The following is a 25,552-nucleotide window of genomic DNA, read 5'->3' as shown; positions in this document are numbered from 1 at the left end:
GGACCATGGACCACTTTCAGATGGTCCATCGATGGACCAATTTATTGCGAGCTATGTTTGGTACATAGGTACATAATATTTATCCGCACATATAATCACAGATGTGAATATGTATACATACACTCTTAGCAATCCGGAATAGTCACGTAGGTATTGATTTCTTGGTATAAAAGTTGCTACCGCTTGGTATTAAAATTGTACCGCACCGTAAAAATTTGATACCAACATTGTAAAGCTTTAATACCGGCTTATTACTACACAGTATTATTTACAAATACCACGCCGGTAGAGTCATATATGAATACCAGCTGGTATTATTTTAATACTGGATTTCTAAGAGTGTATGTACAGGCGCATTGCTATGGCTTCGTACATATTTACAGGTAGGTATGTATGTCTGTATATACGTCAAATTACAGTCTGTGCTGTGTGAATTTGTATAAATCTATGCTATATTCGGGCGGATACACAACAGTCATTTATGTAAATGTGTACATGTGCAAATTTACATGCAAATTATTTCGGATTTAACGTGACGACTTGAACTACATTATCTTTGCGGTGAATTCGCCCAATGTATATATTGAATGCTTAGTTATGCATATATTATGCTTAGTTATGCATATATATGTATTTATTTACATAACAATTGCTTACTTACATACGTATTTATGTAAATATGTATGTGTGCAAAACAATGTGCAAATTCCTGGAGTAGTTTTCATGAGGACAAAAGAGAAAGAGAATTTTTTTACTTTTTTAGTAACCATTCCCATTTATTTTTGACTGTTAGAACATGACAGACATGACAGATTTACAATATTTGAAAAATACTATGTACAAAATCATGCCACATTTAAGTTTGCCGTTTTCGCGGATTAATCCCAGATTAGAATCTCTAATCCTAATCTGGTGCACGGTACATTAATTCAACGCTGAAAAACGAACCTACACGTCGCCTCTGTCGACATGGCGACGAGTTGTGATCACCACGTCGACAGTGGCGACGTACAGGGACTGACCAGGGTGAGACTTACGGGCAGGATGTGATGCGGAATTTTTCGGGTATTTTTTGTGGGAACTTTACCCCCCAATTAATCCCCCTCAACACCCTCGCTCCGTAGAAGGGTCTCTGAAACGAGGGGCTTAAACACACTCGGAATAAAAAACTGTGGAAAATTTTACTCAAGATTTTAAAAAATTAAAATTTTGTATAAATTTTTTCACAATTTTATCCTCAGAGTGAACCGTGTCTCGTAAGAGGTGAAATGACGCTTGTCATTTTAAGGTATCTTACGAATTTCCTCTTAGTTTCTTGAAATTTGTGCCGTTGCTAAAATTCGAGCCTTTAAAAGCTTCGATTAGTAGGAACGTTGACAAATATGTGTACGCTTCCCTCTGAACCCACGGGAACATTTGGATAGAAATATGCATTTTTTTGGGGGAAATTTATTGTTTAAAGCCAGTATGGCGATATTGTCTAGCAATTTTTGCAACATCTTCCAGCCAGGATGGCAGTGTTGTCTAACAATTTTTGCAATATCCTCTAGCCAGGTTCGCAATATTGTCTAGCAATTTTTGCAATATCCTCTTGCCAGGTTCGCAATATTGTCTAGCAATTTTTGCAATATCCTCTTGCCAGGTTCGCAATATTGTCAAGCAATTTTTGCAATATCCTCTTGCCAGGTTCGCAATATTGTCAAGCAATTTTTGCAATATCCTCTTGCCAGGTTCGCAATATTGTCTAGCAATTTTTGCAATATCCTCTTGCCAGGTTCGCAATATTGTCTAGCAATTTTTGCAATATCCTCTTGCCAGGTTCGCAATATTGTCTAGCAATTTTTGCAATATCCTCTTGCCAGGTTCGCAATATTGTCAAGCAATTTTTGCAATATCCTCTTGCCAGGTTCGCAATATTGTCTAGCAATTTTTGCAATATCCTCTTGCCAGGTTCGCAATATTGTCAAGCAATTTTTGCAATATCCTCTTGCCAGGTTCGCAATATTGTCAAGCAATTTTTGCAATATCCTCTTGCCAGGTTCGCAATATTGTCTAGCAATTTTTGCAACATCCTCTAGCCAGGATGGCAGTATTGTCAAGCAATTTTTGCAATATTTTCCCAATAGTGTTTGGAAATTTTCCCTTAAAAAAATGCGACTCTACCAACGTTCCAATGGGTGGGAAGGGGTCAGTACAAACAAATTAAATAACATCACAGTCGTAAGGTTATTAAAGATGAATGTATCTAAAAAGATGTATTTTGGCGACCATAAATTGCGTAACGGGTTTAAATTGAATTTTTAAATCATACTTATATAAATTGTTTAAAGCTATTATGTAAATTGAATATTTGAATTTTATGGAAATATGTACATAAATTTTACCGGGTTTTGAAAAAAATTCGTAATTTTATATAATTTCTACCGGGTTTTAAAAAAAATGCGTTACACAATTTATGACACACCTTCTAAAACTACATATTACTAACTTCGCACAGCCCGACTCAAACGTTCAGAATTTGATCGAGTCCCATTAATTGATTAATTGATTAATTGATTCAATTCTGGGAATGAGTCGCAGCCCTCAAAAGTATCGTCGGGTAGGGATAAATACGTCGTTCCTTGGCTGGAAGTAATATCAGCGCTGGAACACGTGTCATCCACGTGGTCGACTTGAAAAGTTTCGTCGGATGAGGAAGAATATGTCGTGCTTTCGCCATCGGCGATTGACCACGTGCCATCCACGTGCTCGACTTTTTCTCCCCCAACCGACGCATTTTTCAAAATTACGTCTAATCGCTTCCGGTAATCGGAATTTTGTTCCGTTAGCAGTGAATTTTTTGCGGCGGACTCTTTCTTTTCGACCAAAAGGGTGACGACCTGATTTTCTAGGGCCAATTTTTGCGCTTTTAAGGATTCGATTTCGGACTCCATTTTTGCAAATAGTTCCTTCTTCAGGTCACGATTTCGTTTTGCACCGATCGCATTGCGGACCGCTTTTGTTGTTGGGGGTTCCTCGTACTTTTTCGTTCGCTTCGTGACCCGGGTGATTTTCGGGGTTGGATTTGGCGGTCGACCGCGTTTTCGTTTTATCGGAGGTGGTGGATCAGTAGGAGTGACGTCCACTTGAAGATTGGGGTCATTGACCTCGACTTCTACCACGACCTGTGGGAAAACTACCAGCTCGGAGAACGGGCCCCCAACGTCATGGCGAAGGTCGTTGACCTCATTAAGATCCGTGACCTCAAGATTGAATTCTGCATCACCGGAAGTAACAGCCAGACTCGAGTCGTTCTCAAATTTCAAGAACGATTGGAGAAAGTTATCACTCGGATCGAGAAGTGTTATCGTGGTGTTCATAAATTTGATGTTCTCTGTAAATTAAATTTTTGATGGATAAGATTTGACAAATGTGGAATAAAGATATGTTACGTAAAGTTTTGTAATTAAGGTAAATCTTGTGTAATGTAATGTTTATGCATATGAAATAATCTATAATTTTTTTGCTTCTGATAAAATTGTGGATAGATATTACATAAATATGAAGTTTCATAAGTTGTGGGTAAAACGATCCAATCCTCGCAGGGATTGGTAACTTTGTACATAAATTCACGAAATCCATAATCTATTGGCAAATTTTTGTCAATATTTTTGTGAGAAATTAGCGTACAAATTTCCCTTAACCTACTCCGAGCGTCTTTTAATTATGTAAAAGCTATGGTACGAAAATTAAGGATTTTACAAGATTACCAACAACAGCGTGAATTGCCTCAGGGATTTACACAGATACAAAACCTCGCGTAAGTGAAAATTGGCTTAAATATTTAATACCCTCACCTTTAAGATCTTATTTTTTTATACCGTCCCTGGGGGAGGATATTGATTTCGCACTGTTCTAGATGTTACCTAAAATCAAATTGTGAAAATTATAAGTTCGAATTTGCGAATTTTTTACCTCAAATATTATCGCAAAACTTGGACCAGAATTTTATTAGAATTATTTGAAAAATTATTAAAATTATTTTCTCGTACTTTGCGTCTCGTTGTTCTGACTTTGACCTGGCCCATCGGGCCCCTTATTGCTCCACCCACATTCTTGCTAAAAAATTCGCTCTACGCGAATTAAGATGTTATTCCATTCCTTCTTTGTCTAGGACTAACCTCAAAGAGAAGGTTGTTTGGTTGCAAGGGCAAAATTGCAAAGAATTAAAAGTACGTGGATTTTGTAGAGGGATGTTGTCAAATTTGACGTCTTCATCGAGAGGACATTCATGTGGGTTATGATTCCATGCAAATTATTTTGCAAGTTGTTGATTAATGTGATACAGATATTTGCCAATAGCAATTTTGCATGATTTGCAAAAAATAGCAGGTTTCGCATATGCATGAAATGATTTTAGTTTCACAAAATGTGTACATACATGTAGAAAATGTATGTAAATATCGTATGTAAAAACTCATACAAATTTTTAAAAATAAAAATTAGAAATCCACAGAAAACTTGAACATATTTCCTAAATTTTTTTTTTAATCCTCAAATTTCAAATTTACATATGTACAAACTTTATCAAATTACACGATATTACTGGATGCCACGTTACGACGTAAATGTGGCATCGAGCCCTCTCTGAATTTTGACAGCCAACGTTCATCTCTGGTATATGGTGAGGGGTCGAGATTGGGCCCGGGTGGCGAGGTGTACTACGGAAGGTTGACCCTTTGTAAACTTGTTGGATTGGATTGAAGGCTCACTGGATTTTTACTCGGACATACACCAGCTTGTTACTTGTGAAGTGTGCTTTGTAGTGAATGGAATAATAATATTATGAATCTTCTCGAAGCGAATGGAACCGTGATACAATTCTGGCAGGCAATGGTAACATTGTAAAATCTGTAAAGTCTGTAAACTTAGAAAAGTTTTTTCAAATTTCTGCTCACATTTCGAAGGAAAATTGGGTTACAAATTTTTTGTAAACTTACTTAAACCATGGGTGTTTTTGTATTTTGGAAAATTATGTAAAATTATGGCAAAAATGCTCGGAATTCTTTATGTACATAGTTACGACGGCGTGAATCGTCTCGTATAAAATTTAATTAAAAGCTGTGTTACATGAGAAAGAAAATTCCAGATTTTGATACTATTTTCTTAAATGAAACTCATACTGTACTACTATAAGTTGCGTCTTATTTTTGCATGCAATTTAATTAAAGAAATTTGTCCTGAAAATAATAAGAATTTAATAAAATTTGCAGATTACACTCTTAAAAGAATACCCTTTTAAAAAGCGAGTGCAGTTTTAAATTCAGCAAACTAAGAAAATCCTAAGTAATCTTTACTCTTTATCAAGTTAACATTACTTTAGAATTAGCATAGTCTACTTAATATAGAATTCAGAGGATTCTGAATTTCAGACTGCATTTGTTTCATAACTGGAACAGTGTTTTTTAGAGTGATGGATATACATAACTGGGCTAACACGAGATTATGGTGGGATGACAGAAGTGCAAAAAAATTGAGACAGATTTCTTTCTTGTCTAAATGAGGCCTTAAATTTTTCGCTTCATTATGTAATTCCAGTTTGCAAAAGTAAAAACAAAAACGGGCATTTTGGAATTGCATAAATAACAAAAATATATACGTAATGTTTCAAAGTTTTGTGAAACATGAAAAAAATCATAATCATGCATCCGGAAAAGGTTCGAGTAAAACACATATACAGAAATTAGGACAATAAACCTTATCTAACTGATTATCATGATCTCATCTTTACAAATAAAAACGGTGCAAGGTTAATATTATTTTTTTAAAACAAAGTTTGTATCAAACCAAACACTTCTGACATTCATACGATTTCATGAAAATCATACCCCTCATTCGAACCTGATGTGGTGAGAAATTTATGAAAATACATTTCCTAAAATTCCCTTATGCTTCCATATTCATACAAATGCTACCCAAAAGCGGAACAAAGGGTTGAACAAAGGCTAACTTCACGCCATCCAGCGTGCACAGCCCCCACCTCTGCAAACTCTCCATCCATCCACCGCCCTTCACTTCACATTCTATTTTGTCCAGTTAATAATAAAAACAGAGGGAATAAATTTCTGAAAAAAATAAATTCCCGACGACATGACTTGTGAAAAGTGTGTCGTTTGTACGGCCCCGGCGAGCGAGACTAATCGGAGCGTCGGGGGGGAGGACTCGATGGGGGACGAGATTAACCTATTTTTCTTGACGGATCTCCTCCCCCCGCAGTTTTTGGTCCATTTGGGGGCCCGGAGGGGGGATATTGTGAGGCAAAAAGAAGCCGGGGGGTTGACCAAGCTGCTGGAAAGTTTGGTTAAAAGGTGAGGGAGGTTTTTGGAAATAGAATTTTATGAAAAAAGTTTTGAGAAATTTTGATTTTGAAGGTGTCAATTCATAATTTATGGAGGTTTTTAAGCACGAAGTTTTGCGGATTTGTTTACGTATTTTATTTGAAATTTATGGATGCTTTACCTACATAGTTATGCAAATTTTTGTGCATTTTTAACTTCAGAGGTAACACTTTATGTATTCTTTTAACTCCAATAAGGTTGCCAAATTTTGCACATTTCTAATAATTAAGAACTTGACAATTGGTGCAAGTTCGAGTTTTACGTGTGCCTAATTTCAAAAATTACGTTTTTTTAAAGTAGCCAATTTGTGTATATTTTAACAAAAGTTGACAGGGCTTGATTAAAAAGATTCCAGTGTTATGAGAATCTTGAAATTGTATACGATTATATATTTAAAATTTGTATTTTGTCCCCCAGCCAAGCCGCGCCGTCGACGTGGGTCTCATTCTGCGACGATTGCACCCTGATCGTCGCCGCGCGACAGCTTCGCCTCCAAATTGACCTCTGTCAACTGCAGTTGGACGGACACCGGAAACGAGTACGTAAATTCATTCGGATTTTTGCAAACCGTGTAAAATTCTGGATTTTACAAATCCTTAATTTTGCAATGTTCCGAGTACTTTCTAATTAATTAAACTTTTAATGGAGTTAATCATATTTTAATCATTATCCTAATTAATTAGGTTTTGGCCCTCGTGGAAGGCACGTGGGAAGAGACCACTGACGGCGCCGCCACCACTGACGCCGAGGGCGGCGCCACCACCACCAAGGGCGGCGCCGCCACCATCAACGCCGAGGGCGGCGCCGCCACGCCCAACGCCGAGGGCGCCCCTACAATATTCGACCGCGTCCGCGCCGCCGTGATCCGCTCGACAAAAGCTAGCGACGAGAAAAGTACAAGAAAAGGCGAAGACGGGGACGAAGAAGGTGCAGGTTGGTTAATGAAGCGAATTATTGATTACATAAATAACTTACATCATAATTTGCATAATTTACTAATTTTTTCAAAAGTAAGTTAGCAAATTTTGCAATTTTTTAAAAAGATAATTCACGAACTGCTTTGTTGCTAACAGAGTCATAAAGAAAGTTTACAAAATTTTATGAAAAACCTACCTGAAAAATTCAACTACGATTCTTGACCACATTTTTTTATATATACAATTTTTTCAGTTATAGGTTTCGAAATTTGTAATTAAAAAATGATAATTTAGGCACTGTTTTTTTATAAATTTTACAAGAAATCTATCTAAAAATAATCAATTATTCCTGTCCACATTTTACATAAATTGAATTCTTAGCATTTTGTTCAATTTTGTAATCTCAGGTCACATCAAAGCAGAAGCCGAATCTGATGCTGAAATAAGTTTCGATGACGATTTAGACCTCGAAGATCCCCCTCCGTCACAACGGCCAAAAAGTAATCGTCAAAAATCTTAATTCATTAAATCAGACAATGTCACCAATTTTATTTCAATTTTCACCCAGAAAGAGGCCGGAAACCCAAAGCCGAACGGACCCCACGTGCCAAGCGCGTGGCCTCCTCGGCGACGACACCGTCATCCTCCGCACCGAAGAAGAGATGTGTCAAAAGACCCATAAAATCCCTGCTGGACGGAACGGAACAGTCCGAGGCGGACGCGGACGCCGAGTTGGCGGACGAGCTTCTGGAGGAAATCGGGCGTGACGAGGACGAAGGGGGCGAGGGGACCAAGAAGGAGGAGGTCAACATGATCCGGACGCATTCGGGGAGACGGGTGACGAAACCAGACTACAAAAAGTTGCTGGGGGAGGACAGCGAGGACGAGGAGGAGGCCCTTCTCACCGTCAAGGATGAGAGAGAACTGCTGGAAGTGGAATGTTAGTTTTTTTGGGAAAATTTTGAATGGTTTTTGACAAATTTTAGAAAAACTTTTTTATAACTTTTGAGGATTAAAAAATATCTTGATGAAATTTTTAGAAAAACTTGATATTTTTGTATAAAATTCTTCTCGGTGTGGAATATTTATTAGTCGTGTTTTTAAAGAAAAAATTCGAATGGTTTTTCACAAAGTTTTGTAAATAATGTGGATTTTTTATAATTTTTAAACGAGTTTTTTAAATTGACGAATATTGTAGTAGTAATTTAACGCAATTTTTTGTAAGCGTTACAACTTTTTGGTAAAATTTTCCTCAAAGTGGAATGTTTGTAGTGGTTTTTTGGAAAATTTTGCATGGTTTTGGCCAATTTTTGTAAACCGTGTGGATTATTTTCATAATTTTTAAACGGGTTTTTTCAAATTTCTAATTGTTGTACTAGGAATTTCACACCATTTAAAGTTCATAATTTTTGGTACAATTTGAAGTCTACAGATTTTTTAAACAGATTTTGGTACACTTATCAATGCAGATAGTGTTCACGTCATTTTTAAACTTTGAAATTTTTTAGAAAATTTAAACTTTTTAAAAGAATTGTAAATTTTAAAAATATCCAGTGCATTTTTAGCCTTTTATGATTTGTTACACATCTGTAAAGTTTACAAAAATTGCAAAATTTAAAAAAATAGGACGCTACAAATTTTACAAAATTGCAAATCTTTTTTCCAGATTCCGAGTCTGAAGACGAAGACTTTGTGACGGAGGCTGACCAACTCTCCGACATTGAGGAGAGCAGCGCCACCTCCGACACGGAGGACGACGAAGACGACGACGCTTCCAATGACGACGATGGCGCGACGAAAGATGACGACGACGACCTCCCGCTCTCCGCGAGATTAAAGAAGCGCCGAAAATCTGCGCCCGTCGTCCCCCGAATTTCCTGCTCGCATCCGACGTGTCGCAGAACGTTCAAAACAGAGCAACAAAGAGATACACATTTCGAGAAAAGTCACGGCCCGGGATCTGAAGAGAAGGAAAAAGTGCAAAAAAGTGGGCAAAATTTCGCGAATATCTTTGCTAATTTTTTAAGAACGGATTTGCTACGTTATTTATTTTAAACTTTCGTCGTGTAGCTGGCTAAGATTCTGCGGAAAGATTGTGTTAATCCTGGGCATTGCAAATTTATCTGTACATAGTCTCAATTTATTTGTCATAAAATCTCGCGGTTTCCACCGAGTTCGCACCCACTTCCATTCAAAAACTACACTCAAAATAACACATACGAGAGAAGCCTTTGCATGGAAGTGGGTGCGAACTGCATGGACCCGGTGGAAACCGCGAGATTTGATGACAAATAAATTGAGAGTACATTGATTGAGCTATGCAATTTTGTAAAACTGGCGAAGGAATCGAACCATTGCAAATTTTACTGTTTAAATTGCTAAATTGTATACCTAGAAATTCCTGTATAATTGCCAAAGTATTTAATTTTGTGATTAAGAAGCTGGCAGATTTTGTATGACTTGGCTACTATTTTGGAAAATGAGTAGACCCAAACGCAAATTTTAAAAGGTTTTTTGCCAAAATGTAATAGAACAGGCGAAACCTTGTGAATTCCTGGCTTCAATTTGCTAACATTTTGTAAAAATGATACCTTGCTAAAATTTGTGCCAATTATTTATTCCTGCGAAACAATACCTTGCCAATTTCACACGTCTGCTCTTGCCAAAATTTGTGAAAACTATTTCATAGAGACAAAAAAGTTTGCAATTTTTTATTTTGCTAAAACTTAATCAATTTAAACTCTTCCATTCATTATTTTTTATATTTAACACTAAATAGTTTTTAATTTTTAACAATCGCAAATCTTAAAATATGAAATCTACACGATTATAATAATTCCGCAAATTAAAATCTTCCAGGTGGCAAAAAGCGATATCCGTGCGAACACTGCGATGAGCTCTTTATCCGCAAAAAGATCCTCGTGGCGCATTTATTCTCCAAGCATGGAATCGCTCCAAGAAAGCGAGGAACTTACGGTACACACGCACTTATTATAAAGTTTGAATCTCCGAACATCCCGAATTCGGGGATTCAAATTCTAATATTTAAATTACCTTACACGTTAAAAGAGGCACCTAATTCCTAAATTCCCGAAGCAAAAAAATCCTTCAAATAATAAAGTCTCAATTCCCGATTTCATAAATTTCCGATTAAACAAAAATCTGTCAAATAATAAATTCCGGTTTTCCTCAATACCTAGTTTAAAAAATTATCTAAAATCATAAACTCCCGAATAAGTAAAACCCTAATTTCCTTCAAAAATCCTCCAAACCACTAATTTCCAATAGTAAAAAATCCTTCCATTCATAAATTCCAAATTTATAAAAAAAATCTAACGCCCTTTATTTTCTCCTCTCCTCAAAAATCTCTACTTCATAAATTCCCCATTAAGAAATCCTCGCATTCATAAATTCATATATATTCCCAATTAATAAAATTCCCCATTTATATTTATCCAAAAACGTCTCTCCCCTTCCACAAATTCTCAATATTAAAAAAATCATTCCCTTCCTAAATTCCCAATTTATAACAACCAAAAATCTAAATCTTTTAATTTCTTCTCTCTTCAAAAATAAATTCATAAATTTCCAATTTAAAAAAAATCGTCCCACCAACTTCAAAAATTCCCAACTCACAAAAAAACTAATCTCTCTTCTCCCTTCTCTTTCCAGCCGAAAAACGCCACGTCTGCCCCCTCTGCTCCCAAAAGTACCGGAACCCCGCGGAACTCGCCCTCCACCACCGCCGCACCCACACCGGCGAAACCCCCTTCGCCTGCCCCCACTGCGAGTCCGCCTTCATCACGACCGTCTCCAGAGAACGCCACATCGAAAAAATGCACTGGACGGAACCCCCCCTCAAGTGCACCTACTGCCCGAAAGCCTTCTTCCGCCACCACCGCCTCACCGCACACATCGGGACCCACACGAAACAGAAAAACTACGTGTGCGAAATCTGCGCCCAGGCCTTTTCGCAACCCACCTTCCTCAAATATCATCAAACGACACATCCCGAACTCAATTTAGAAGCGTATCGCTGCACCGCCTGCGACAAAATCTTCTCCAACCCGACCAAGGAAGTTGGCGCGGCATGAGAAGATTCATAGTGGGGAAGGGGGTGCGGGAGGGGGTGGGGGGCCCCCAGTAGTGAAGAATTTGCCGTTTAGGTGTGAGTTTTGTGGGAAGGGGTGTGCAGAATTGCCGCATTTGGCGAGTCATAAGAGGTACTGTAAGGTCAGGTTGGGCCATCAGCAGCAGCAGCAACAGCAGGTTGTGCAACAGCAAGTTGTGCAACAGCAAGTTGTGCAACAACAACCGCAACCACAGATTTCAATTCCTCCCGGAGGATATGTTGGGGGGGGAGGGGGAGGAAATTTGGGACAGATGGGACACTTAGGAGCAGCGATTGGGCACGTGTTGGGGGCAAATATGATGTAGGAGGGGGGAAGGGGATTAATTTGAGGTTTTTTTTAGGAAATGTCCTATTGCGAAAATTGTTTTCCGGGATTTTCTGTGACCACGCATGCAGCGTTTACGTAGGGCATTTACATAGAGCAGCGATGGGACACTTGCTGGGGGAGATATGATGTAGTTTTTTAGGGAAAATAATGTATAGCGGTTTTGTATGCAGGTTTTATTGTTTTTGCAAAAACTTGACGGGTTTTGTGCATTTAATAATACTTAAGTTTCCACTTTTGAGAAAAGACTTTATTGCGTGTAAATAATTTTATTAAATTGCAATCCTAATTTAATTTATGTATAGTTTTATGAACCCTTTTTTGGCAAAATTTTGGCCTATTTACATGTGGATAATATTTAGAAAAGTGGTATGCACATATTTGCATATTTAACCAGTGGCAGCTCCACGGCTTAAAACTGGGTGCAACTTGGGACTAGATGAAATCTTAAAATGACGCATTTTTCGGGACGTACTACAAGTTTTTTACTCTAAATATTGATGTTAATCGTATATAAATATGTACAATAAATAAAATAAATAAGTTTTGTAGTTACATACGAATACATGAAGCACACACTTAATAATCCGGCAATGATTTCTCGGTAATAAATTTGGTAATAATACTTTACCAGGTAGTAAAAACTCGTTACCATGATGGTAGAACTTTACTACCAAGCAATTCCCGCACGGCACAACTTATCATTACCGTATTGGTAGAGCCATATACTTATGCCTTTCGGTAATGTTTATTACCAGATTATTTGCAGTGTATTTGCATACATGTATAATTTGAGTACCAAACTCACAAAATTTCAGTCGTCACTTAATAAAAAAGCGCTGAACTTTTTAACCAAGACATCTCAAGAATGCCTTAACCATAGGCGCAACTACTTGATGGTCAGGGTGAGCATGTCATAAATACCTGTTCACTCTCACTTCATTCACGTGATTAATTATAATAGGGAATGATAGTGAATGCAAATGAATTTCCTGTGATTTAGTGAAATACAGACATTCCGTCATTTCAGCTGAGTGACTGGGAATGAAAGGATTTTTCACTCCCTTCATTTTTCACCCGATGCTTCATGCAAGGGGCGAAGTAAGAAATCCGGTCAGGTGAAATGAGTATGAAAGAAAATGAGTGAATATGAACTAATCGGGATAACTGACTTTTGAATGAAAAAAGTTTTTTTAACAGGTACACTGCAAATAATTTGGTGTAAATCCAGTGCGGTGTAGCCACATATGCACACCGCGCGGTAGCAATCCGGGTAAATTAACACTGGCGGTGTTGATATGTGGCTACACCGCACCGGATTTACACCAAATTATTTGCCGTGTATAGTACTACCAGCCACAGCGCTGTGGCGACGGTGGAGACACGTGCAGTGACACTCTCTAGGCCGTACGGCCCGGACGGACCGTACCGCCAGGGTCGGTAGTAGAATACAGATAAAATTAGAGTCACCAGTAAAATACGCTAGATAAAATTATGACTGATTATTGATTAAAAAAAACTTAAAACTTAAAACTTAAAACTGATTATTGTACTGGTGATATTTTACTGGTGATATTTTACTGGTGAGTCACCAGTAAAATTCACAAGATAAAAACAATCAAATGATTTTTTGAGGGATATGTATGAGGCCGTACCACGGCCAAACTCTCCAGGCCGGACGAAACATCGCTACGGGCCTCCTACCAGGCGTGGGAAATGTGTGCATACATAGGTTTTTATGTAAAATAAGTTATTAAAATACCCTCCACGTGGTGAGACTAACCGACGGAATTACCCACGAGGTTGCGAAATATGAAATAGTTAAATAAAAATAAGAAATAAGAAGAAGTAGTTCTACGTCTTAATGTCTTAATTTTATCGTGACGAAGCACCTTGATCACGGTATTGATTGATATCCTACCGACATTTACACTCTTAATAATCAAGTAAAGTCAGGCAGGGAATGATGTCTTTGTAATAAATTTGGTAATAATGTTTTACCAGGTAGTAAAAATTCGTTCCCATGATAATAGAACTATATTACAAAGCTATTACCTCACGGTACAACGTACCATTACCACTTTGGTAGAATCATATACTTGTGCTTTGGGTAATGTTATTTACCAGATTATTTACAGTGTATGTATAAAACATGCAATCTCGTCTTTGGACGAAATATGCAAATAAACCACACTCTAAATAATGCATTAATCCTCACCCGCGGAGGTACAAATATTTATACTGCTTTGTTCTGCTTAAGCGAACGTTTTGTCACCGAGGGGAAAGAAGTCAAAAACTTGATGTTTATCAAGTTTATGTCAAACAAAGATGTTTATGTTTATGTCAAACAAAGATGAGAAACATCCATTTCCGGAGGTAATTTCTTACTCTGAGAAACCAAATTTATAATCGAAATAAAAAATCTTCAGAATTATCGAAACTAATAGATAGACATTTGGTTCCCACACTCTAAATAAAAATAACTAAAATTTACTCAAGGTTGAGTAAAAAAGAGGATGGCACAACCGAAAGGTAAAATTTACCCAACCGTTGGGCAAAATTTGTCCAATGTTGTGCAAAATTTACACAACGGATGGACAAATTTTGGTATTTCCCACAAAACATCTCCTAAATCATTACCAAAAGATAGTACCTCCGCGGGTGACAAGTTGTGACAAAATTATTTACAGTGTACATAAATACTATCGCTGATGGTAATACGTAGTCATCACGATTACTTGTAAACTTATTATTTCTTACCACGTGATTGAAATGAATTTTAATTTTTACTTGGAAGTTTAAATTTTAATTACAATGTAAAACCAGCTCCGAAAAGTAAAAGTGGATAAATTACCTCGTACATATTTAAGGCCATATTTTTACCATTATTATTTTCATAAGAACGCGACCCGATGATGATTTACGAAACCGGTCGTCAGCGTTCAAACCGAATAAATTTTGGCTAACTCGGAAAACAGTTGTGACGTGTGCTTCTTATTTTTTTGCGGTAGGACGTATCATCTTATTAAGTGGCAAATTTCAGCTTAATAAGTGAGGCGTTAAATTTAACCCTTTTTTGCATGTTATAACACACAAGCGGTATTAAGAGTTTATTACTGGATTTTTGTATAGTGTACTGTACATGTCGGTCAAATCATATTCACATCCTGTAGTTTGTTCGCACGTATTTACATATTAATTTTTGATTGGTTGGCTAAGTAGTATTTCGCAATCTGGGCAACCTTTGCAAGTATGTAGGTACAAGGAGAAGGTTGAATTTTTGTTCCAGATACGCATGAAAGTCTTAAAACAGGAGAGAACTTGAATATTTTACATATTGCGAGTTCTTCCTTCCCAAGGGAACGTACATTTATGACGGCATCTTTCCATAGTGGGTTTAGTTGGCATTTTAAAATTCTACATGTACATATTTTCTTTCGAAATCATTTCATTTCACTTCATCTGACTTCATTTCTGAATGTATTAAGAATAAGGGAAAAAATAAAGAGTGAAAAGTCCTTTCATTCGTCCGAAATGACGGAGTCTTTCAGTCATTTTTATTCAAATGACAAGAAATTAAATTTCATTTAGTATCATACTCAACCAAATGAATGAAAGTGAACCCAGGTAAAAATCGTATGTCGAATTTGACATAATTCTACACAAGTGGTCGGCACAATGGTTTGTGCAGAAAAAGTGTGAACGATTCTGCATAAAAGGTCTGACCGGTATATTCTGCAGAAAGGTTTAGCACAATTATGCGTATTTTGTGCATAAATTATTTCTGCATAAATTTTTCTGCATAAAATCCAACCAATTCTATGCGTAAAATCCCTTTTTCACCTGTTCACAGGAGGTGTAGAATTTTTTGGCGCGCCGTAATGTATGAATGACCCCACAATTTCAGTACGTGTGTAACTAGATAAATAGCATGTTTCATGTACGCGTGCATAGCCGTCGACATTTTTTCCCAGTTTAACTAACTTCACACTATTTATTTGCAAACATCGCGTCCTTGAGTGTTCCTTGGGCGTGTGTACACTCTTAATAATCCGGTAAAGTCATGCAGGTAATGATTTCGCGGTAATGAATTTGGTAACAATATTACCCAGTAAATAAGGAAATTTAGTTTTGGGCTGGTATGGTATGATTCGCTTCAACAGTCTGCGTCAGTGGCCGCGGAAGGGTGCGGTGACAATGGCTGGAAATCAGCACGTTATCAAGTTGTTACACTGTAAATAATCTGGTAATAAATATTACCGAGAAGCACAAGTATACGACTCTACCAGAGTGGTAATGATAAGTTGTACCGTGTGGTAATGGCTGGGTAATAAAGTTTTGCCATGATGGTAACGAATTTTTAGTACCTGATAAAATATTATTACCAAATTTATTACCGGGAAATCATTACCTGCGTGACTTTACCGGATTATTAAGAGTGCATCCGCCATGTTGTGTAAACCCCTGCCTCACCCTATCCAGAAATATTAATGTCCCCACGACTTCGGCGGCCACTGCGTTCGTAACTTTACATATATTCATAACTACTAATTGGTCGTGCTTAGTCGTCGGTTGGGGAGAGGAGAAGCACATTATTCAAAGTCCCGCAGGTATTAAAAGAATTTTTGACTTGTGATATACAGGGTTTGAAATGTTTCGGAAACTTATTTTTCCCCGAGGAAAATTTCCATTTCATACACTCTTAGAAATGGGGTTACGATTATAACCAAAAAGTAAACGTACATGACTCTACCGCCGTGGTTATGAATTTATCATCGAGTGGTTATGATTGTCACCGACTAGTTATAAAGTTTCATCGATTTGGTATTAAATTGTCACCAGAGCTGATACATTTATAACTAGTTGGTGACGAATTCACAACTACGGCGGTAGCGTAATATACGTTTACATTTCGGTTATAATCGTAACCCCATTTCTAAGAGTTTAATGTTAATATTTGTTTTAAAAAAAACTACTAATTTCATAAAACGATCGCTTTCCGCGTTAAAATTACGCAAAATTACATTAAAATTACGCAAAAATTACGCTTCATTTTTGAAATTGGGTAAAAATTACAAACGTTACGGTGTTTTAAAAAATCCAGAGCTTTAAAAAACGCATTTTACAAGCTTGTAATATTTCTATAATCCATTTATTTCTGAGCGCGACCAATTTAAAATTAGACGTAAACCTGCTAAAATGATGACGTAACGTATGGACGTCCTCTTTCATAATGATCTTCGTACCGATGGGAAATTATATTGAAATAACAAAAAAAGAAACTAATGTTTTGATTAAAATTATGCAGGCAGTGAGCATCCCTAGCAAAAAATTCATTAAATTTAAAATCGCCACACTTAAGGAAGGCCAGGCGAAGTCAAAATACAGAAGGACAACCACCTGCGCGAAGACGTCTGAAAGAATTGCCGGGCAAAAAATATCGACATGATCCTGGATACTATTAACCAAGGGTAAATCACAGTGCTCGCAACGGGTCCGGGTCGTAAGACCCGTTTTCTCCGGTTCCCGGGTCCGAGTCCGGGTCCGGGTCGGGTCCGGGTCGGGTCCGGGTCGGGTCCGGATCAAAAATTTCAAAGACCCGGACCCGGACCCGCCGTGTCCGGGTCACAGACTTTAAGCCCTACACAAACGGGTCACGGGTCGGGTCCGGGTCCGGGTCCAACGGTAAGAACCGGACCCGGACTCGGACCCGAAACACCGGGTCCTTATGATAACTTCTACTACGGGGTGAAGAGAGGCAGAATATTTTCCGGGTCCTTAAATTCATGTGGTGCGTAAAAAGTAGGCAAAGAGGAGTTGTTAAATTAATTTTCTAGTTGTTAAAGTTGAAAGAAAATGGTAATGGAGCCGTCAAAATAAAGTCATGACTGAAGATGGAAGTATTAATTTATTGCACACATGGATACTAAACTATTTAAACTTTTAAACTATTAAATGTCAAGACACTAAACGTTCAACTTGGTAGCTCAGGGGCTATTAAAATAAATTTATTAATAGGAAGGGGACCCGGGTCTCGGGTCCGGGTCCGGGTCCTGAAATGTTCAGACCCGGACCCGGACTCGTCGGCTCCGGGTAAGCGGTTATGGGACCCGGCTTCGACCGGGTCCTAAGACCCGTTTCTAAATACGGGTCCGGGTCCGGGTCGGGTCCGGTCCGGGTCCGGGTCCGGTTCCGGGTCCGGGTCCGGTCCGGTTCCGGGTCCGGTTCCGGGTCCGGGTCCGGTCCGGTTCCGGGTCCGGTTCCGGGTCACACCTAGGACCCGATCCGTTACGAGCACTGGTAAATCAATTACGTAAATATCTTCATTGAACGACAGTCCAGACGGTAGTTGGATATCCGACTTACAATGGAGGTCTCCCAACGTATGCTCTCAGATTTGGACCAAATTAGTGTCAATCGATCAAAAATATAATTAGTATGAAATTTGCAAATGCAACTATTCTACCCACCAATGCGCAAGTTTGGCGGAGATATTTCCATTTAATGGAAGGCAAAACGCGCCCAGAGGCATGCAGGCAACAATAGTTGCATTTGCAAATTTCATACTAATTATATTTTTGATCGATTGACACTAATTTGGTCCAAATCTGAGAGCATACGTTGGGAGACCTCCATTGCTAGCTGGATGAATCCAATTCAATCCGAGTCCGACAGACTGGGATTGGATCGAATTTATTTATGACCCGACAAAGTCGGATTGAATTTCAAAAACATCAAACCGACTACACTGGTAAACTGAAAATAAAAATTTATCGAATCAACACCACCGGTGTCAATAGGGAAATTATTAACGCACCCAAAAAAATAGGGAAAAATCCCCAATAGAATAGGAAAAACCGTCCATAGTAACTTTTCCCCAAATACCTAGTTTTATGGACCCAATAGTAAAGTAGAAATGCCCAATAATGCAATTAACCAAAAAAGCTTAACTAAGTATTGCCTGATATTCTAATTCATACTGGCATGCATATACAATAATATACATACCATCAAACTATGATGCATAGCTAAGATTGTATGGTAAAACTCTTTTCACGTTGGTTGATATTGTCTTCACTTTAGTGAGTGTTGGCAGAGAAGGACATTTCTTTACTCTCTGTTATTTAACTCTTGGGAATTGATTATGGCATCAGCTTCCCAGACTGTGCGTTTCGACACAAGTGATTCGGAATCTGATTTAGAAAATCAACCGGAAGCTAAGCGGCGAAAATTGAGCACTTGGGAATGTTGGGATACGTTTGAAAATATTACTGAGGCCAAGAAGTATCTGAAGGATCGCTCTGAGTGGGTATATAAAACCAAATACGCCTCCAATGACGGGGACATAATTGTTTACAACTGCCGCATTTCGCCGACCTGTTCTTCAAAATGCAGAATAATTCTGCCAAGTTCCACCCTCGAAGTTAGGATAGAAAAGTCCGTCGCAGTTCATGATCATGTGCAAAAGGATAAAGGTGAATTATTTTAAAATATTACGTGTAATATGATCATTGCGCTATATTTAACGCAATTAAAAATTTAGGTTTATCTGCCGAAGTAAAGGAGGAAATCATAAAGCTTCATCATTGTGGAACAACAAAACCAAAAGCTATCATCGGAGGAATTGAATCCAAAGGCATAAAAACACCAACAAAAGGTCAACTTGACAACTTTCTAAAATATTGGCGTAAACAGCAAGCTCCTCAAATTGTCTCTCTTGGCGCATTGGAGTCTGAGTGTCTACAACTTAAGGAAGACCAGCAAGATGTGGATAAAGCATTTGTCCTGAATAAGGATATAGATTATGAGACAAAAACTTTTCGAATATATATTACTACTCGGAGACTTCTTCAGATTGCCGAATTATCAACAGCGGTGCATTCTGACGCCACGTATAAACTCTGCTGGCAAGGTTACCCAGTAATTCTGACTGGAGTTTCAGACCAGGACCGAACATTCCATCCAACTGGAATGGCTGTGACCTCGGCAGAAACCTCGGCTGACTTCAAGTTTATATTCGAAAGCTTAAAAATGGGAACGTCCGAGAAATACAAGCCAACTATCTTAATAGCAGATGCTGCAGAATCCATAACAAATGGATTTAAGGAAGTTTTTGGTTGTGATATTACTCGTATTTACTGTTGGTTTCACCTATGCAAAAATATCGATGCCCGACAATCCACTATTAAAAACAAAGAGTTATGGAGAAAGTTGAGAGGAGATGTGAACGAACTTCAGCTAGCAAGAAGCCCGGAAGATTTCCTAGCTGCTAAGGAGTTGTTTTTAAAAAAATACAGAACAGAAGCCGATTTAACGCAATTCATGGCATACTTCAAACAAGAACATCTTGACACCCGCGATGGATGGTATGAGGGGCATTGCATGGGATTTCCAAGTACCAATAATGGGATTGAAGGTACAAATGCATGGATAAAACGACAGGGTACCTTCAGGGAGCGACTTTCAATTGGCCAGTTACTTCAATACATGACAAATCAAACGGAAATTTGGTCAAAGGAGCGAATACCTGGGATACGTGACGCAAAATTATTTCACGAAGAACCTTCTTTATCGCTTGCATTGCAAACATCTGCATTCAACTGGGTACAAAATAAACCGGATATTAAATATCATACTTGTGATGACAATATTACTACCTACTTTATCTCTGCTGCAAATCAGCCAAAACTTAAAGAGGATGATATAAATAAATATTTACGGTTAAGAGAACGTCGAAGTTGGAAGACTTTTGACACGTATAAAATGTGCTTAAATAGACTTTGGTTAGTTAAATTTAATGCAAGTCGATGGATTAAATCCTCGTGCTCTTGTCCTGTATTCTTAAAAATGTATGTTTGTAAACACGTATTGGGTATTGCAATTGTAAACAAACAGTATGAAGTGTGTCCAGAAGCTAAAACGGTCCCTATTGGCACTCGTCGCTGCCCTGGACGCCCATCAAAAGCCAGGAAGGCATTAATTACAATGTAAAAATTCGTTGTTGACAAAAGGATCAGAAATAAAAATATATTTCATGTTTGTAATTTAAAGTTTTTACATGTACCTACATTATTGGGCATTTCTACTTTACTATTGGGTCCTTAAAACTAGTTATTTGGGGAAAAGTTACTATGGACGGTTTTTCCTATTCTATTGGGGATTTTTCTCTATTTTTTTGGGTGCGTTAATTACATCCCGTGTCAATATATGACTTAACCTCAGTGGTTACAATTGTGATTTCGAGTGGTAATGAAATTTTTCCGTCCGGTCATAACCTTATAACTACCGGTATCAAAGTCATCATAACTCGGATACATTTTAACCAAGGCGGTTAAGTGACATATTTATTGACACCGGTGGTGTTAACTTGACAAATTTTTCTTTCGAGTTTAGTTGGATTTAGGATTTAATCGGATTAATCCAATCTAATCCTAATCCGGCAGAGAGAATCGGATTATTTTCGGATCCGACCAAATTGGATTTGATTAGATTTTAAAAACCAAGCCATTACCACACGGTGCAACTTATCATTACCACTTTGATAGAGCCACACACTTATTGTACTTTTCGGTAATGTTTACTTCCAGATTATTTACAGTACCTTAAAAACTTTACAGATTCGTGACCCTGGTCGTTTTCCTGTGGGACACATTAATTCCAATTTTTCGTAAAATCCGATTCTTCATCCTCCTCCCGTTCACCCCGATTTTGAAACCCCTCACGAAACACTTGTTCAGCTGTATCGACGTAAAGGTCGACTCCGACGTGAAGTCACGACCCGACATTTGCATCCTGGATGACCGATTTTACGCCCGATTTTGGGCCGACCAGATGATTGGTTATGACGAAATGTATGTTGAAGGGTGGTGGACGACGGAAAATATGACCGCTTTGTATAAAAAAATCATGCCCTTTTTGAGCCGGCGTCCATGGATAGTGAAGGTTTCTATTTCCTATTGGGAAGGGATGCTTAGATGGGGCGTCTTGAACACGGGGCGGGAAGGGCACAACTTCAGCGCGCCGCCGGAATATGATTTACGTAAGTTGACATCAATACTAACCAGGGTTTCGTTTTTCCCGTGCAAAACTATTTTTTACCACGGCAGGTGGGAAAAAGTGGGAAAAACGGTTTTTACCATGGGAAAATATGGCTTTCCACGTATTTATATTCCTATGGGGATAGCTAACTTCTTCAATATTTTCAGAATTGGACTTCATATTCGTGATCTCCACGAAGTTCTGAAAATTTTGATACAGGCACTTTTGACCAATTTTGATTGTTTTTCTAATTTTCCCATATGAATACATATTAATTTTAGAGATTTTTTCAAATTGGACCGTATTAGCAACTAATTTTCTCAGAATTTGATGGCGAATCCGAATATGAAATCAAATTTTGAAAATATTAGAAGTTTTTCGAATTGCCCCAAACCGGAATTTTTCCCATTTCGTCCATCTTTCCCATTTCCCACCAATTTTGGGTGGGTGGTAAAAATGCCGTTTTCCCACTTTTTCCCGCTGCCCTGGTCAACGTGGTTTTTACCAATCGAAACCCTTATACTAACAATGCGATGGTATGAAGTGTAACGCTCCGAATTGGCTGAAATTTTAAAATTACGTGGTCCAAGTCAATACAACCATCGTTTCTTGGCGCAGTTTGTGCGATGGTTGGAATTTGTCAAAATATTTGAGGCCCAAGTTGCAAAATGGGCGATTTTGAAGGGAGTCGGGTTTGCTTTCTCCGAATCGAACATTTTTTAAACTTTGACTTAAAATATTTTGACCAAATCCACATACAAAGGCGGTTAAATCATATATCCACACGGGCGGTGTTGATTCGACAAATTTTTGGTTTGAGTGTACGTATCTACATACGTATTTATTTAATGGGATTTGTTTTGTTCAAAATTTTCGCTATTTCAGAAATCAAATGTTTCATAACAGCGGGCAATTCATTCATTGGTAGCTTGTAAAATCTAACCGTTTTGTAAAATTATTTTATACACTCAAAACAAAAATTTGTCAAATCAACGCCGCCCGTGTCTATATATGTACGACTTAACCGCCTTGGTTACAATTGTGATTTCGAGTGGCAACGAAATTTTTCCGTCCGGTCATAACCTTGTAACTACCGGTATAAATGTCATCACAACTCGGATACAACAAGGCGGTTAAGTCATATATTGAGACGGGCGGCGTGGATTTGACAAATTTTTGTTTTGAGTGTACATTTTCACGAAATAAAAGCAAGTGACAAATTTACGTGTTGAGTCTACCAATTCATGTTTACTGCTTACACACGTAGCCGTGGAGTACTTCAAACTGATCACGGACAAGGCCCACATGCAACACTCGTCGGGCTACTATGCCCACGGAGCGAGGAGCTATGCCGAGGCGCAGGTCGCAAAACTGCACCTGATCGCGGCCAAACTCGAACTTAAAGCGGGCATGACGCTGCTCGACCTCGGCTGCGGGTTTGGCGGGCTGGCCAAATTCATGGCGGACAATTATGGCGTTACCGTCGTGGGAGTCACGGTCTGCGAGTCGATGGCCAAAAAGTCCGCGGAGCACTGCAGGGGGAGCAAGGTGACCATCAAGGCGCAAGATTGGAGACGCGTGGAGGGAAAATTTGACCGCATTACGGTCATTGAAATGCTGGAACATGTCGGGAAGCATAATTATGACGAGTTTTTTGGAAAAATTGAATCTCTCTTGAAACCTGGTAAGTGCAGGGGAGAGGGTTAGAAAAAACCGTGGGGTTTTGCTATACCTGGGGGGAAGTGGTTTACCCGGGTTTTCGGGGAAACGCTGAGAAATAAGCTCACCCCCATTTGTTCGTTTTTCTGGACGCGCATTATTTCGCTCGTGGAAAAAAAACTTTAGCCAAAATCCGGATTTTTTAAAACGCTCGAATTTTTCGAATTATTTGAAATTAGAAAAATTGAATACAATTTGTGCTCAGAATTAGTTCCCTGAAAATTTAAAAATTCATTTTTAAAAAACTTTTAATTTTAAAAAAATTATCGTTCTTTTTTTGTGAAGAAACCGCATGAAAAGATTGAGTTTAACAATTTTTGCAACATTCCAGGTGGTAGGATTCTGCTCCAACATTACTTTGTCAAAAGGGGTGTGCCCAACTTTGTCGAATTTTTTTGCAAGTACCAATTCGGGCAGGTGTATTTCCCCGACATGCACGAGTTTGTGGAGCCCTGTTGCCGTCACCTGCGCTTCGCCAACACGCAGGACATCACGCTGGACGCGGATTTGACGTATCAGCACTACATCGACATGCTGGAGGCGAATCGAGACGAGATGGAGGCCGTCGCGGGGCCCAAGGTTTGGCGGGCTTGTCGGCTCACGTACGCCACCGCGGGCGCCATGTTGACCACGAGGAACTTGCTGGTCTATCATACCGTCCTCGTGCGAAGGGATGACCAGACCAGGGTGCCCTTGGCGCAGTGAGGAGGAAATATTATCACAACTTGGTCAAGTCATGTGGGCTCCCCGTTTGGTGATGATTCAATACCGTTTTGCTAAGAGTGTACACTCAAAACTAAAATTTGTCACATTAACACAGCCCATGTAAATGTATGACTTAACCGCCTTGGTTGCAATCGTGATTTCGAGTGGTAATGAAATTTTTCCGTCCGGTCATAACCTTGTAACTACCGGTATCAAAGTCATCACAACTCGGATACAACATTGTTACCAAGGCGGTTAAGTCATATAGTGACACCGGCGGTGTTGATTTGACAAATTTGTGTTTTGAGTGTACTTGGCAAATTATACATAACAAGTTGTGTCATCCCAAATTTTACGCGGCCAGAATCAAATTTATTTAGGGTGAATGTGCATATATATTTAGTTGAAATCTTTTTTATGTGAAATGAGTCTCAGATGTATAATAAAATCGGATCTATTTGATTGGTGATGGGGAATTATGAGAAAATCTCAGAAACTCTAATTTACAAGGAGATATTGTGCGAATGAATAAGTAGCTTTAGTTTCACTTCACCCCACGACATCGCGGGAGCATTTGGTTTCATTGCATCTAATTCAATTTCAGTGAAAATCTCATTTTAACCATACCATAGCACAAGTATATGACTATGCCAAAATGATAATGATAAGGTGCATCGTGTGGTAATGGCTTGGTAATAAAGTTTTACCAACGAATTTTTTCTACCTGGTAAAACATTAGTACCAAATTTATTACCGAGAAATCATTACCTGCGTGACTGTACCGGTTTATTAAAGAGTGTACATATATCTAAAAGAGTTGTTTGCACGTATATATTTGCATATTTAGTGGCAGCTCCACTTATGTTAAAAGTGGGTGCATTTACTTGGAACAAGAGAAGATCTGAAAATTATGCATTTTTCGAGACGTGTGTACATATTTGAAGTTTTTTTTTACTATAAATATTTTTTTTATTGTACATTAAATAAGATAGCAAAAAAGTGAACAAATTTTGTAAATGAAGCTTTTATTTAAAATTTTTTATACTATACAAATGTACGTTTTGCATGCATATAAAATTAACTGCAGAGAGGGATTTTTATATGAAATAAATAATTTAAAACAATAATTTAGTTTTTTTTATGTATAAAATATGACAGAATTTAAATAACTACGCAGCCATTTTTCAAAAATGATTTCCTGGTCGTGCAGCGCATAAAAAAAAATACTCCAAAAGTTGTATATAATGGAAAAAGTGGCAAAAATTCCTTCCCGTGCCGGGAATCGAACCCGGGCCTTCCCGGTGAGAGCGGGAGATCCTAACCACTAGACCACACGGGA

At 38.3% G+C, this 25,552-nt stretch overlaps 4 protein-coding genes and 1 non-coding gene across 5 annotated transcripts; 3 read left to right on the top strand and 2 right to left on the bottom strand.

Annotated features, from left to right (window-relative positions):
- Positions 1 to 746: 746 nt before the first annotated feature.
- LOC110854687 lies at positions 747 to 4,191 on the bottom strand. Its single transcript, XM_035855398.1, has 3 exons — positions 4,032 to 4,191; positions 3,837 to 3,905; positions 747 to 3,373 (listed from the first exon to the last, which is right to left on the bottom strand). Exon 3 carries the CDS (start codon positions 3,357 to 3,359, stop codon positions 2,541 to 2,543), a length of 819 nt encoding a protein of 272 aa, XP_035711291.1. The 5' UTR covers positions 3,360 to 3,373; positions 3,837 to 3,905; positions 4,032 to 4,191; the 3' UTR covers positions 747 to 2,540.
- A 1,628-nt stretch (positions 4,192 to 5,819) lies between these two features.
- On the top strand, positions 5,820 to 12,316 carry LOC110854681 (myoneurin). Its single transcript, XM_022103146.2, has 8 exons — positions 5,820 to 6,347; positions 6,795 to 6,915; positions 7,061 to 7,310; positions 7,702 to 7,794; positions 7,863 to 8,234; positions 8,961 to 9,281; positions 10,154 to 10,270; positions 10,967 to 12,316. The coding sequence occupies exons 1-8, from the start codon at positions 6,130 to 6,132 to the stop codon at positions 11,386 to 11,388; spliced, it is 1,914 nt and encodes a 637-aa protein (XP_021958838.1). The 5' UTR covers positions 5,820 to 6,129; the 3' UTR covers positions 11,389 to 12,316.
- A 3,949-nt stretch (positions 12,317 to 16,265) lies between these two features.
- Positions 16,266 to 24,689, top strand: LOC118436792 (cyclopropane-fatty-acyl-phospholipid synthase-like). Its single transcript, XM_035855396.1, has 5 exons — positions 16,266 to 16,361; positions 17,060 to 17,222; positions 21,369 to 21,790; positions 23,057 to 23,473; positions 23,840 to 24,689. The coding sequence occupies exons 2-5, from the start codon at positions 17,197 to 17,199 to the stop codon at positions 24,211 to 24,213; spliced, it is 1,239 nt and encodes a 412-aa protein (XP_035711289.1). The 5' UTR covers positions 16,266 to 16,361; positions 17,060 to 17,196; the 3' UTR covers positions 24,214 to 24,689.
- Positions 18,414 to 20,858, top strand: LOC118436791. The gene is made up of 2 exons (XM_035855395.1): positions 18,414 to 19,226; positions 19,295 to 20,858. Exons 1-2 carry the CDS (start codon positions 18,896 to 18,898, stop codon positions 20,740 to 20,742), a joined length of 1,779 nt encoding a protein of 592 aa, XP_035711288.1. The 5' UTR covers positions 18,414 to 18,895; the 3' UTR covers positions 20,743 to 20,858.
- Positions 24,690 to 25,480: 791 nt separating the features above from the next.
- Positions 25,481 to 25,552, bottom strand: Trnae-cuc. The gene has a single exon. It is a non-coding gene; the product is annotated as a tRNA-Glu (tRNA).

The sequence above is a fragment of the Folsomia candida genome, unplaced genomic scaffold (genome assembly GCF_002217175.1).
Source record: "Folsomia candida strain VU population unplaced genomic scaffold, ASM221717v1 Fcan01_Sc010, whole genome shotgun sequence".
Classification (NCBI taxonomy): Eukaryota; Metazoa; Arthropoda; class Collembola; order Entomobryomorpha; family Isotomidae; genus Folsomia; species Folsomia candida.
Note: the sequence above shows the minus strand (reverse complement) of the source record. Positions and strands in the feature narration are given on the sequence as shown.